The sequence below is a fragment of the Anas platyrhynchos genome, chromosome 3, assembly GCF_047663525.1.
Source record: "Anas platyrhynchos isolate ZD024472 breed Pekin duck chromosome 3, IASCAAS_PekinDuck_T2T, whole genome shotgun sequence".
Lineage (NCBI taxonomy): Eukaryota > Metazoa > Chordata > Aves > Anseriformes > Anatidae > Anas > Anas platyrhynchos.
In genome coordinates, this window is record NC_092589.1 from 31,197,530 (window position 1) to 31,210,361 (window position 12,832).

General features: G+C 42.3%; 1 protein-coding gene across 2 annotated transcripts in view; it reads left to right on the plus strand.

The window, feature by feature from the left end:
- Positions 1-12,488, plus strand: part of KIF26B (kinesin family member 26B) — a 290,536-nt gene extending 278,048 nt beyond the window's left edge. For both annotated transcript variants that reach the window (XM_027453855.3, XM_027453856.3), the window contains 3 exons: positions 4,869-5,071; positions 6,384-6,534; positions 7,488-12,488. In XM_027453855.3, coding sequence (XP_027309656.3) covers positions 4,869-5,071; positions 6,384-6,534; positions 7,488-7,636 — 503 coding nt within the window. In that variant the 3' untranslated portion in view covers positions 7,637-12,488. The remainder of the gene's footprint in view (positions 1-4,868; positions 5,072-6,383; positions 6,535-7,487) is intronic.
- Positions 12,489-12,832: the final 344 nt, after the last annotated feature.

The window sequence follows — 12,832 nt, forward strand, 5'->3', positions numbered from 1 at the left end:
TCAGCATATTCCTCATACCAGTGTAGAAGCAACGTGTCTTGTATAGGTATGGATGGAAAATAATAAACAAGGATTGCTGTATTCCTCTGTACAGCAAGCAGTTATTTCTAGCCTCAGGTGTCCTTTTACTTCTTACTGATTCACAATACATTTAAGCCAACACAGAATATGGCCTGAATTATTTTGCAGTGAGATGGGCATGGAAGATTTTTCTTCTGAATGACAAATCACATCAGTGTTTCCTACTCCAGGTTTTCAGTTGTGGCATGGTCCTTCCTATGCCATCTGAGTATTTTTTGGTGTTTGGAGCACCGACCTCAAGTTGTGCACCCTAAATACTTCTGATGAATTCTCCTCACCATCAGAAGGCTTTTCCACAGGAAAGCATTGGCAACGTCTTGAGAAACCGGGAGGGGAGCTTAGCACTGCACATACTGCGTGAAAATCCAAGGAGTGATGGCTGTGCTCTGCACTGAGGAAAGGGCACTGTAAAATAAACTAGGAGGAGGGAGGTCAAAGGAGTGGTGAGGAATTGGTTCAGTCACGGATAATTGCCCAGCAGGGCAGATCCTGTAGGAAATGGGGAAGAGAGGAGAAGTCAGCATTGCATCTTCAACTCAAACAAAGCAGGAGCCCCCTTGTCAGACAGTGAAGAGCAGCAGGGGAACAGGACAAGTAATCTTTGCCAGTAAGCAGACAGTTTGATGCTACCTTGGAGGTTGATGCTATCACTACTGGACAGTATTTCTTGGAAGTGAAGCCACAGAAAGAATGGGGTGAGCTTAGGGGTACTGCTCTACTTAGCCAGGATTAGTTTTTGTTTTTTTTTTTTTTTTTTTGTAATCGCTTTCAGTTTGAATGGACTGTATAGTGAGAAAAAAGCAAAATGCTGAACAACAGGTTCTGCACACAAAGGCAGTTTTACCTCCCACAGCATTTAGTGCAGTAGGGAATAGCTTTGGCTCTACATCCTGCCTTTAAGCACACACTATAAACTTCTGGAATTATGATATATCAAATTACAGTTTCATCTTCTGCTTGAAACATCTTGAAATTTCTAGGACAGCAGTTGTTTAACATCCCATTCAGCCGCATCCTGCTTTGAAGAGATACACATCATGCTTCTTTTCGTGGAGATTTTGCAATTGTACTTTGTGCTTTTACCTTTTCCACAGAAAAGATGCTCAGGCTGGAATGTGTGCTTGGAAAGCAATAGAAAGGGAATGCTGCAAGCTATACAGTATTTAAGCAAAACCAGACCTCTAGGGTTTCTGCCCCAGTCAACACATGCTTTTATGAGCACATATCCATATGGAGTTGGGTAGTTTTGCAGAGGTCAGCGAGTCTTATCCTTGAAGTTACCCTTACATACCTACCTAGCTAGCTTGGTCTGTTTCTAATACCTTAAAGATGAAGGCTTCTCTGGACTTACATCTGCTGCAGTAGCTTCAGTGCCACCCTTGAGTCAGATCTGCTTTCACACTGCACACCTTCACTGCTGTGTTGCTCCTTTTAGCTTAATTTTAACCTGGTCCATCACTGGCAGGGCTAAACCTGCCGAACCTTAATTAATAGCTCCCCGTAGAGCAACTGATCTGTTGCTAAAACAGATCTTGTAATCTGTGGGTTTTCAGGGCTATTTCATAGTGTGGTTAATCATGCTCAAGCTAGGCTCAGGAGGGTTTGTTCTGAGTTGTGGGTTTGTTCTGAAGCTCTGACTTCAAGCTAAGTGAAAAATGTACCCTGCCTTCCTGCAGGTAAAGGGGGAAAGTGGTGTGCTGCAGTTCCTACGGAGCATTTTATTTATTACCCAGCCAAAATATAGGGCTTCCTAACTCCATCACATGCTAGCAATAAATATGTGACTTCAGATAGGTATTTTCTGTGAAAATGGAAAACTGCGTGCATCTGAGCAGTTCAGTTGTTGCCTATGTGTGTTGATACGGATGAGCGAGCTGTCAGCTGCTTTGTGACACATTCTGCTTAGGCTGTATCTCCTGCCTGATCCCAGTTAATGTGAAACCAGAAAAAGCAGAGACAAAATGGAGAGGTCAGTGCCAGGAGTCTCCTGTCAAAGACACCCTCGTCTTCTGTGCCTGGCCTAATAAGCAGCCTATTAATCAGTGCATATTTAGAATGAAGTAGATTCAGTTTTGCCTCCCTACTAACGTGCAGGTCTTTCCTTTCTCCCAAAGCACTCTAAACCTCAGATAAATCATCCTGAGTCAGTGTTCAAGGCTCAGACAAACAGACTTCCCTCCTTCTGCCTCGTCTCAGCCTCACACGCAGACATACAGCCACAGTGGGGCAGCAAGACCTGTGTGGTGTCCCCTGTGTCCCTCAGGGGACTTGGTGGCTTCTCCAGGCCCCCGGCAGGCGATGCTGTGCCCACCTCAGGCAGCTCTGCCCTGTTGCATTGCCTGGGTGTGCTGAGAGCCATCAGCCTTGCTGTGTTGTGATAGCCCACGGGCTATCCAGACAAGAGCTATGACTAGGAAAACATGATGGGCATATGTTAGTGTGTCTCACCACTCCTCTGCCTCTTCACCAAAGGATACGAGCTATTAGCCAGAGCCTCATGTTGGAGCCCTCCTTCTAGCCCCCAGGCTTCTGTTTCTCATTGAGCCAAATAGCTGCGAAAGGGAACTAAAAGCAAAATCATTTACCAGCATCCCTGTAATTCACACCGTGGTGACATCTGTTTTATTTTGCTCCAAGTGAAAGCCTGATGCTGTTCTTGTGGCAAGGTGAATCAGATTCATCCCCCTCTCTGGGTGAATTGCTGTCAGATGAAATTTGGAAGACTACTCCTGTGAGAGACCATGGCCAAACCCCTAAAAACTGTTTTTAGAAGTAGTTAGTGCCTAAAACCTTTTGGTCTCGAGTGACACTTGGGGTGCACTCAGAGCCCTTCACATCCAGCCAAGCAGAGGGCTTTTTTTCCAGGAGGGGCCGAGCCCTTTGCAGGATCTGCCTCTGCACATAACAAACGGTAATGGTCTGCCACCCTGCCCCACCTACCCTCATGTACGCAGCTGCTGTCCCCGTTTGGTTGCCTCTCTCTAACATCACGGATGAGAGTCACCCTTAGCGCTACAGTTTGTTGGTCTGTTGTTGTTGCCATTGTTAGCTGTGCTGGCATTGACTTCCAGTGGCTGTTGCAAAAGGCCTAAAAAAACTTGTGCTTGCTGGTATTTAAAGGCTTCATTTGTTCTGGCCTGGGCTCGTTTGCTGGGCTGCAGCTTGACTAGAAGTACAAGTGCGATGTGTGTCATGGGGTGGGCAGGGCAGGCCTGAGGCCATCGGGTGCAAAGGGCTGGTAGAGCTCCCTGTCTGTGACTTCGCTCTGCTCTCCTTTTCTTGCATAGAGTTATCTCTGGTGCATTGGAATAAAAACTCCGTAGACCAGGTTTTTGCAGGTGGACAGCATGATAGACCAACCCTTTTCCATGTTAAAGCTAGCATTTACAGGTTAATTGCAGGTTGCTGTGTTCTGGTTTCTAGCAAAGACTGCTGCACTCAGAAATCAATGGGAGAAAATGTGGTAGTTTGCAAAGTCAGCAAAGATTGCAGAAAAATAGACTCCCATGAATGAAACTGGCCAATAAGTTGTTACTTATAAATCCAAAAAACAAGTAATCAATGGATTTTTATTTTATTTTTTTAGCTTTCATTGAAGCACACAGTTGGCAGACATGTTGAAGCTATTTGCAAGCAAGTTTCAATGAATGTAGTGTTAGAGATTCCTGTAAATGATTGTATCTTGTTTTTAAAATAAAATCTGCATGATCATTCTGCATCCCTTCCCTGCTGGCATCAGTTTTGTTCCTGCAGCCAAGAGAGCCAGTTAATAGTTTCATTCAAACTTTCTGGCTCTGGCTTTTGTTTTTGGTTTCTCCCATCCCTTCTATTCCTGCTGTCTCCTAGGGGAGAACAGGCAGGAGTTGTCGGCCACAAAACTCTTATTTTTTCTGTAACCCAGCCATCGCTCTGATTGTACTAAACTGAGCAGGGAAATGTAACCAGTTGTTTTTCTTTTTTATGTTGTGTGTGTCTGTTCTTTCTCCCAACAAACCATATGCTCAACTTCCCTACTGCTGCCATCAGGCCAGTGACGTACTTCTTCTCCCTTGCTTTACCTGAGGCCCTGACTTGGCAACTCACATGGCAGATGCTTTCCATATGGCATAGGCTTTATCAGCCATGGTAAATTTTCAGCTATTGCAGTGCTTTGATGCACTGTGCTGGTATTATAAAGCAGAGGGGCGTGCGTGAGTGCTGCTCCTGACGCAGGCACAGTGACGAACCCTGCTGCCAGTCCGGCGTTCTTGCTGCTGTCTCACCCTTCACCAGTGCTGGAGTAAGAGTATAAATGACAAACATTTTGGAAAAATGCTGTACTGAACAGAGACAAGACTAATGTAGCTCTGTGGCATCCACTAAGCTTGGACGTACTTCGTGCAGATATTTTGTCCTCACTGCTGCTTTACTGCTGGCAGTTACAAAGGACTGGGGGGGCATACTGTCACTCAGCCCCAGCACAATATGGAACTAGGGCATCAAAGAGCTTTTTTTGTGCTATGATTAAACAAAAAACAAGACCACACCTCCCCTTGAGATGGTCCAAGGTGAGGCTGGCTAATTAATGCTTGTTCTTAGGCTGTAGGAGCCAGTGCCAATGGAGTGAGAGGAAAGCAAAGCTAGCCCAGTTGCAGCCTGAAGCTCTGGTTCTTCACTGGCATACCCGCATACACCGAGACCTGAGCAAAGGGAAGCAGGCACGGGCTCTGGAAGCTTTAGGGTGCATATGGCCTCTGCGGATCAAACCTAAGTGTGCTAATGCAACATGGCAATTTCTGCATTTGCAGGCTCGCAGAGACGGAGGCTTATTCCAGCTCTATCCCTCGACACCTCTTCCCCTGCAAGGAAGCCTGCCAACAGCCCCGGGGTCCGCTGGGTGGATGGGCCCCTGCGAAGTGGACAGAGGGGGCTGGGGGAGCCCTTTGAGATCAAAGTCTATGAAATAGATGATGTGGAGAGACTCCAGCGGCGACGAGGAGGGGACAGCAAGGTGAGTGCAACCCCTGCCATCTGTCTGCCTCCTCTCAGAGGGAGGAATTCAGATCATGCAGTCAGCAGTGTGTAATATTATCTATGGTTAATTCAATTGGCAGAAAACCCCATATCTCATTTAAGAGCAGTTGTAATTCAAGTTACATCTTCTTCAGTAGCAGCTAACAGACATTGGTCCCTTGTATTTTTGTCCCTTGGTAATAGTCTTGGTGGCTCCTGTGTTCTAGCACCTCCTCACATCTGTCAGTCCACACAGCAGTGGTGCCTCAAGTGCTTTGATGAGATTGTTTCCAGAATAACTTATTTCTTCCCACTAACAAAGTTTCTGTTCCCAACCTCACCCATCAAAACTTAAAAGTAGGCCAGAGAATTGTACAGGTCAGCTCTTGAGAGGTATGACTGGGAAGAGTATCTGAAGTTGGTGGTTTTACAATAACCACGTATGTAGCCTTTTTTATTATTTTAAGGCATTTTTTCCTCCTAGACTCCCATCATTTGGTTAGGCTATTAATGATGTTGCTGTCTGATTCGGTTTTACATGGGGAAAAATATCACTTTTTGGGGTGGCGTTTCCATCCTCACACAGGTTTGGAGGAGGCTAGTTCTGGTTCTGGGACTGCTCCCACCCCAGTAAGGATAGCACGGCCCTCATCATGAGTTCCTTACTGTACATCTTGATGGGTGCCACCACATAGAGGTCCAGTGAGGTCAGACAGGCTGCCTCTGGACAGCACTGCAGCTTGTGCTGTTACTGTACCCCTTATCTTTACAGAAAATACGTCTTCGTTATTAATGACTGTGAATTGCTAGAACTTTTCACAACAACATCCTTGTTTTGCTTCAGAATGTTTTAAATTTGATATTGCTACCAGTTTCCTTATTTAATGATGTGACTACTGCATTTCTCATGTGCCAAGCACAGAGATATACTTAGCATTTTAATACACCAAGCTTTGCCTCCTTCTCCCAAAAGCATAGTTGTTTCTTAGCTAAACTTGTGGTGACAAAATCCAGAAATGTTTTGCTACAATTAATCTGATTTCAAGATGCCATCTGTTATTAATTATTATGGTTTATTATTAACTATCATTGCAAAGTCTTCAAAGCTCACTGATGGAAAACATCAAAATCTAACAAAAGCAATAAAAATAAAACAGATGATAGATGATCTCGTGTGGTAATTCGTATGCTTGCAGAGTAAATGGCTCATTGTTAGTATTATTGATTGGAAGATCATTTAGCTGAATGGATCTGGGTGTTTCTTCATCTCTTCACCTATTCCTTCCCTGCTCATTTTTCCTGGTTGGCAGGAAGTCATATGTTTCAATGCCAAGCTGAAAATCCTGGAGCATCGCCAGCAGAGAATCGCTGAGGTCAAGGCCAAATACGAGTGGTTAATGAGAGAACTGGAGGTGACGAAACAGTACCTGATGCTGGATCCTAATAAATGGCTCAGTGAATGTAAGGACATTGTTTTATTGCCTGAACTCATAGGTGTCTTTGGTTTATTTCACTGTGGGGAGGAAGGGGAGCAGAAAGGTTTGCAGAGAATGAGATGTGAGCTACTGTGTTTGTAAACTAGAATGAACTGACATATGACCTAAAGGCAAGATTTAGCTTGACTGTATTTCTAGAACTAGTCCCTATAATTCTTATTAAATGTCGACAGTAGAACTGAACAATCCTTTTTGCCTGAGAGCTGAATGTTAAAATGGTACAGCATTGTAGTGGTGAATGTTGCCATTGGTAGATAAACGTTCACACTTTTCAGTCCACATCTACTGAAAATGAGATTTTTTCTTTTGGCCTCATATCACTCAGACATATGAGCAATTTTATAAATCTGCTCTTCTACCACAGAATAATACCATGAAGCAAACTTGTCCCTTGGCACTAGTGGGCTTACATGAAGGATGAATTTGGCCCGTTCTTCATTACAATATATGTGTAAAGTTTAGTTAGCTTAAAGGGCATTTACATTCAAATGCAGAAGGACCTCGAGGGAAAAAGATATTCTAGTTCCTTGTGGGAGCAAAGGTTCACCTGAAGCCTATTTGTGTTTTGTGCTGGCTGGTTCCCTCACAGTCAGCCATGCGGTTGCTGGAGGAATAGTCCTGGTGGCTTTGCTGAAGGAAAGATGGAGTATGGTGAAACTCACCATCAGAGGATGGCAGAGCATATTGCTCAAGAAACCATCCAATGCGATCATAACAATATTTTTCACTATCAGTAAGCTGACGAGCTATTTTAATAGCCATTATATAGAAAAGGCAAATTTTAATGGCAATAGGAAGCTAAAGATAATGCTGTATACAGTACCAATGGGTTTGAAAGCTTGAATTAGATTTGTCTCTCCCAGTAATGAGTATTGTTTTTTTTCTACTTTTTCTACCTGTGTGTTTTCTTTCCTACAGTTGATTTGGAGCAGGTATTTGAGCTGGATTCTCTGGAATACCTGGAGGCCCTGGAATGTGTGACTGAACGTTTGGAAAATCGTGTCAACTTCTGCAAGGCCCATCTCATGATGATCACCTGTTTTGACATCACCTCTAGACGCAGATAAGGAGCGAACCTCAACAGAATTTCAATGGGCATCTCTGCCATCCTCCTTTTCCCTTCCGAATAGCATCCCAAAGACAACAGAATGAGGATGAAGGTTGGAGTCAAGTCTCAACTGTGTGTATGAGAGATTTGCTTAACTATACGGAAGAGTAGTATAAAAAAAAAAAACAGGACAAGCATGAAAAATGGAGATATAAGGATGTTGATTCTGTTAGCCTAAAAGAGCACTTTGAGGAACCTTTAAGGACATGTCTGTAAATAAGAACTGCTGGCAGAAGAGACTTCTTTCCCTGCGTTAGCTGAGGGAGGAGGGAAGGTGGTTGTAGGACTTCCACAGAGAGGTTCATTAAAAGAAAACCTATCCAGAAAGACTGTTTAAGTGCCTTGCAAATCTTTATTATCCAAACATTTATGTTCATACTTTCTTGTGTACAGATGGTGCTAGTCAAGAAAAGAAAAAGGAAAAAAAAACAAACACACTTTTGAAATGTATTTACAGCTTGTTTTTCTCTTGGTGTTTTCTCCTATTTCAGACTTGCTGTTTCTAAGTAACTTGTGTTTGTAGAGATATTTCCTAATCAGTACAACATATGAATAAATGTTAACTGTCTTTTATTGTTACCAGAGTAAGGCCACTCAAAGAGAAATTCAGCTTTTCCAGATAACACACAAATATTTCTAGCAGTAAGCAAGGTTTGCTTATGTGTTCTTTTATACTACCTTCCACCTTAGAGGACACAGTAATTTTCCCAACCTATAGATTCTGCAACATGTGAGAGAGAAGAGGTGACGTTACGGTGAAGTTAATATCTTTTCCATTTGTTTCAATCCCCATAGCTTGTTTTCTTGTTCATGTATTTTAGCTTTGTACTAGCTAGAACTATGGATGAGGAGGCCTAGCTCTCCTAGCTCCTAACCCTCTTTTCTGGGACTAGTAACTCACTGGAAACTTACCATTTAGGGTGATTGTTCCTGTACTTATCAGTCCAAAATATCAGTTCAGTTTATTCTGTCCTCCTTTCTAAAACTGATAAAATTTAGCTTTGCCTCTTTTTGATACACACAACTGCAAAGCATGTTTTGGCAGCTTTGGGTCCCTGGCCTGGTCTGTCTGTAGTCACAGACATACCTGAGAAGTGCAGGCTCTGTTCAGCTCAGCTGGTTCAGAAATAAAGAGGAGTCCTCAGTGAGCAAATATAACACTTCAGGCATGTTATAGAAGTGCTATCTCAGTTCCATTCCAACCCTCTTTCCATGGGCAAGGACATCTCCCACTAGACCATGTTGATTGTGGCATTTTCCTAATCAACACCTCCCTTATTGGAGCAATGACAAAATTCACATTGACATCAAAAGGATGAGGGTCTGGGCCTCAGTGCATATCCAAATGTTGTACTTGTTTGCGTCTTTATCTATAAACGGTATGTGGGAAGGAACATCCTTTGTGTTACTTGAAGAAGTGTGTGAGATTTGCATTTTAATTACGAATGAGCATAAAGAATTGTTTTGTTGTATGGGTTTCTTCTTCTTTATATTAAAATAAGCCCATTCACAAAAATTCTTCTAGCATACACTTGCATGACCTTCCTGTTGCTTATGAGAAAATAAGAGCAGCATTTAACATACTCAGTATGCATCAATTCATGAATTTATTGTTCTTAAATGCAGCTCCTCCTTTGCCTGCATCAGCACATTAATGCCATCTTACAATACGCCAAGCACTAACTCCCAGTGGAAACACTCTGCAAAAATACTGATAGATTTATATAAGGTTTACCTGAAAAAAAACATGTACCTTGTATGTTTGCCCTTTTTATCAGGATGGACCAAAATTTATTTGTGAAGCCAAAAGGATTACACCAAGGATGCATTTGACACACTGAAAATTAGGTAGTGAAAGAGAAAAATCACAGTCCTTACAAATATTTTATCTGTGAGGACTTAATTATAATGACCATTAAGACTCATAGAATGGCTCAGGTTGGAAGGGACCTTAAAGATCATCTAGTTCCAACCCCCTCTGCCACATAGCTCCTATCACATATTAGTATTCATATTCTAAAATCAATAGTCATCTTTTTTTTTTTTTTCTTTTTTCTGTCAGTGCATTTCAAAATTTGCCACTGTAATTTTGGGAATTGTGGTGGCTTAATGCATAAAAGGGAATGTAAATTTGCAGAGATTTGACATCTGTGGAACATTTTCTGTTAAAATAGCTTTTTACGTTAAAGTTTATATTATTATACTTCAAATATCTTCAAAACAGATAATTAAAAGCATCATGACCTTATTAAAATTGCTTTTAGTCTGTAGTAGCCAGCATTTTACAGAAGACTCATACACTTCTGCAAGTCATCCAGGAAATCCCATTATTTTAGCAATGTAATAACCAGTGTAATGCTGCTTTTATCCTGTATTTTTTAAAAGGCATCGTTACCCAAAAGACATACCAGCGATGTGAATGGAATCCTTAATTGTTTGCATATTCAGAAATCAATCTCATTTCCCTGGAACAGCTTCAGTAGGAAACAGCGGTGTTAACGCAATTAGGCCTGAAGGTTAAACCTTTGTTTGCCTGTGCAACAGAGGATCACGGTTCTTTATTGTCAGGTTCTGCAGTGAGTGCAGCGCACCAGCCATTAGCTTCCATTAGAGGCAAGAGTTTCAGGCAAGGGCAGGTGGGGTAGTTTGGGCCTAATTCTGAAAACTTTTCATCTTGACGTGCTTGAATATTATTTCTATGAGGGACAGGACTTGTTCTATGACCCCAAATTCAGGTGCAACCTTAGACTTGGGAGTTTGGCTGTGATCTGAGTCCAGACATCCCATTAGTCCCTGTGAGCATCGGCAGCGGGCAGAAAGCCTGGGTCATGCACAGCCAGCTCGGGCGCTCTGGGTCCCTTCGTTTTGTAGAGCATGTGGGAGAGCCCTAATTCCTGGAGCATTTGTCACAGCTGGCTTCGCTCCCACCGTTCATGCCTTGTATCTGTTTCAGAATGATTTCTTGTCAATTCATTCAGATCTGAGTAACCAGAAGTACTCTTTTGCAGAAGGCAGGCAAGCAAACCGATACCCAAGCTGTCCTTTCTTAGCGCTATCCTGACTCTGTTCTCATCTCGTGTGTTGCTATAACTGTGTGTAACTCTGTGTGGTGAGGCACAACAGCATCAAGGGTTACGAGTTATAGCAGAGTAAACCCAGTAGTAAAGAGAAGGAAGAGTCACCTGCCACTTGTTTGGTATTTATTGTGCTGCCAGCTGTACGGTTGAAGAATGAGCTCCTCATTTATTCGATACCCTGACGCAGCCCTGATTTTGCCTAAAGGCCATGCACTGGTTTATCACTGACCATTTGCAGGCTTCAATCCATGGTCTGGGAAGACTCCCACTATCACACCATGCAACATCTGAAACTTGCAGCTACATAAAATACTTACTAGTAAAGAGCAACGTCATGATCCTCTGACACAAAGCAAGCTAAAAGTGAAAACTGCAGATAATGTCTAGGTTTTTCTTTCTTTCCCTAAACATGGGAATTATAGAGGCAGAAAACCTGGAGTAATGCTGGGATTAATACACATCAAAATAGACTTGGTCCTTTAAAAAATACTTTTCTTTATCATTTATCTCAATAGTATGGTTTGTCTTAAAATAGCCACTATTATCTGCACTGTGGAATTCAAATTTTATGACAGCTGAAGGAAGTGTACTTTTTGACAAACATTGCCTTTTACAAATGTTTGTGATTTTTTTTTTTTTTTTTGAGCCAACAATCATCAAAACTGAAGGGTAGTATATACATACAGACAAATGCATATGTACGTAGCCTGAGGGAGATAGCCCCCACATACATTATTTTGAAGAGGTTGCATAGCTTCTTTTTGCCATTCACAAATGGCAAAAGCCCCACTCCCTCCCTCTTCCGTGCAGTGACTGTAAAACCTTTCTCCTGTCACTCAACAAGATGAAGCTGACTTATGCCACACTACAGGAAAAAGGCTTGAAAGACTTCTGAAGGCTTCCTTTAAGGGTCCTTTATTCCCCCTGTTCTGCATCCTGTAGGCCAAGTTGCTGCAGTTCCCATGCTGAGGCTGTTACTGAAATGTTCAAGTCTGTAAAAGCAATCCAGACGAACTACTCTGTATTTCAGGGTGTCACGAATTGAAGGCAAGATAGCTCACGATCATTGCTGTTAAACACAACAATTTGAATTTATGCATGATGTGTACACCCTTGTCACGTCAGTTGAAAGCCTGGACAATTAACTCCATGGGAGATAAAGCTTCCTGTCAAGTCCTCACAGATTTATAAATTGTAACCTGAAGTTTTTGTCTTGCTGATGACTATACAAAGCAAATACTCTCATAAATGGGGGGTTTACTGAACCTCTGGTGCCTGTTCATATGGGCGGGATGGTCACACAGCATCAGGGATGCAGACATAGAGCAGTTGTACCACTGCATGCTGATGGGAGTAAATGATGGCCACACAGAGAGGTGCTATTTCTCACATCCACAGGTGGGTGACATGTCTTGCTTAATCCCGCTGTCATCATGGTCGTTGTTTTGTTACCCCATAGGCTTCTGCATTGCTGACACCCAGCAGTTTTTGGAGACACAAGGCTGGATGTTGCTAGCTATTGCAAGACTTGAAATAGGTTTCCAAATAGCTATGGCAAACAAAACTGTGAATGATCTGTCAATCCAAAGTTAATTATCTCTATCTCTTGCATTTATTGTGCGCTCATCACAGGTTATCTGAGCTTCCATACCTGCTCTTGGAAATAATAAACCATTTTACTATTGGCTTTATCTTTTCTTCTTTCTCCTTCTCAAGCAAACTTTTTTTTTTTTTTTTTTTAAAAAAAAGGAAAAAAATTTAGTTTCCCTTGAAAATGTAGCACCCTTATCTTGACCCCTTTGAAGTCAATATGGATTTTGCTACCAGTTTCACTGGCAGCAGACTGAGGCTCACTTATGCAACATTTTGAACACAAAGGGCATGATTATTCATCAAAGAATGGAGGTGCTGGCAGTGAAATAGTAACAGTCATCAATAATATTTCAAACTATCTTCAAAACTCTCTCAGACACGAAAAAATATACAACCCAAACCTTCTTACTTTGAGTGGTCCTACTTAAATATTGAGCAAACTTTATAATAATGGTTAAAAATGGTGCTTGAGGCAGTTTCAGCTA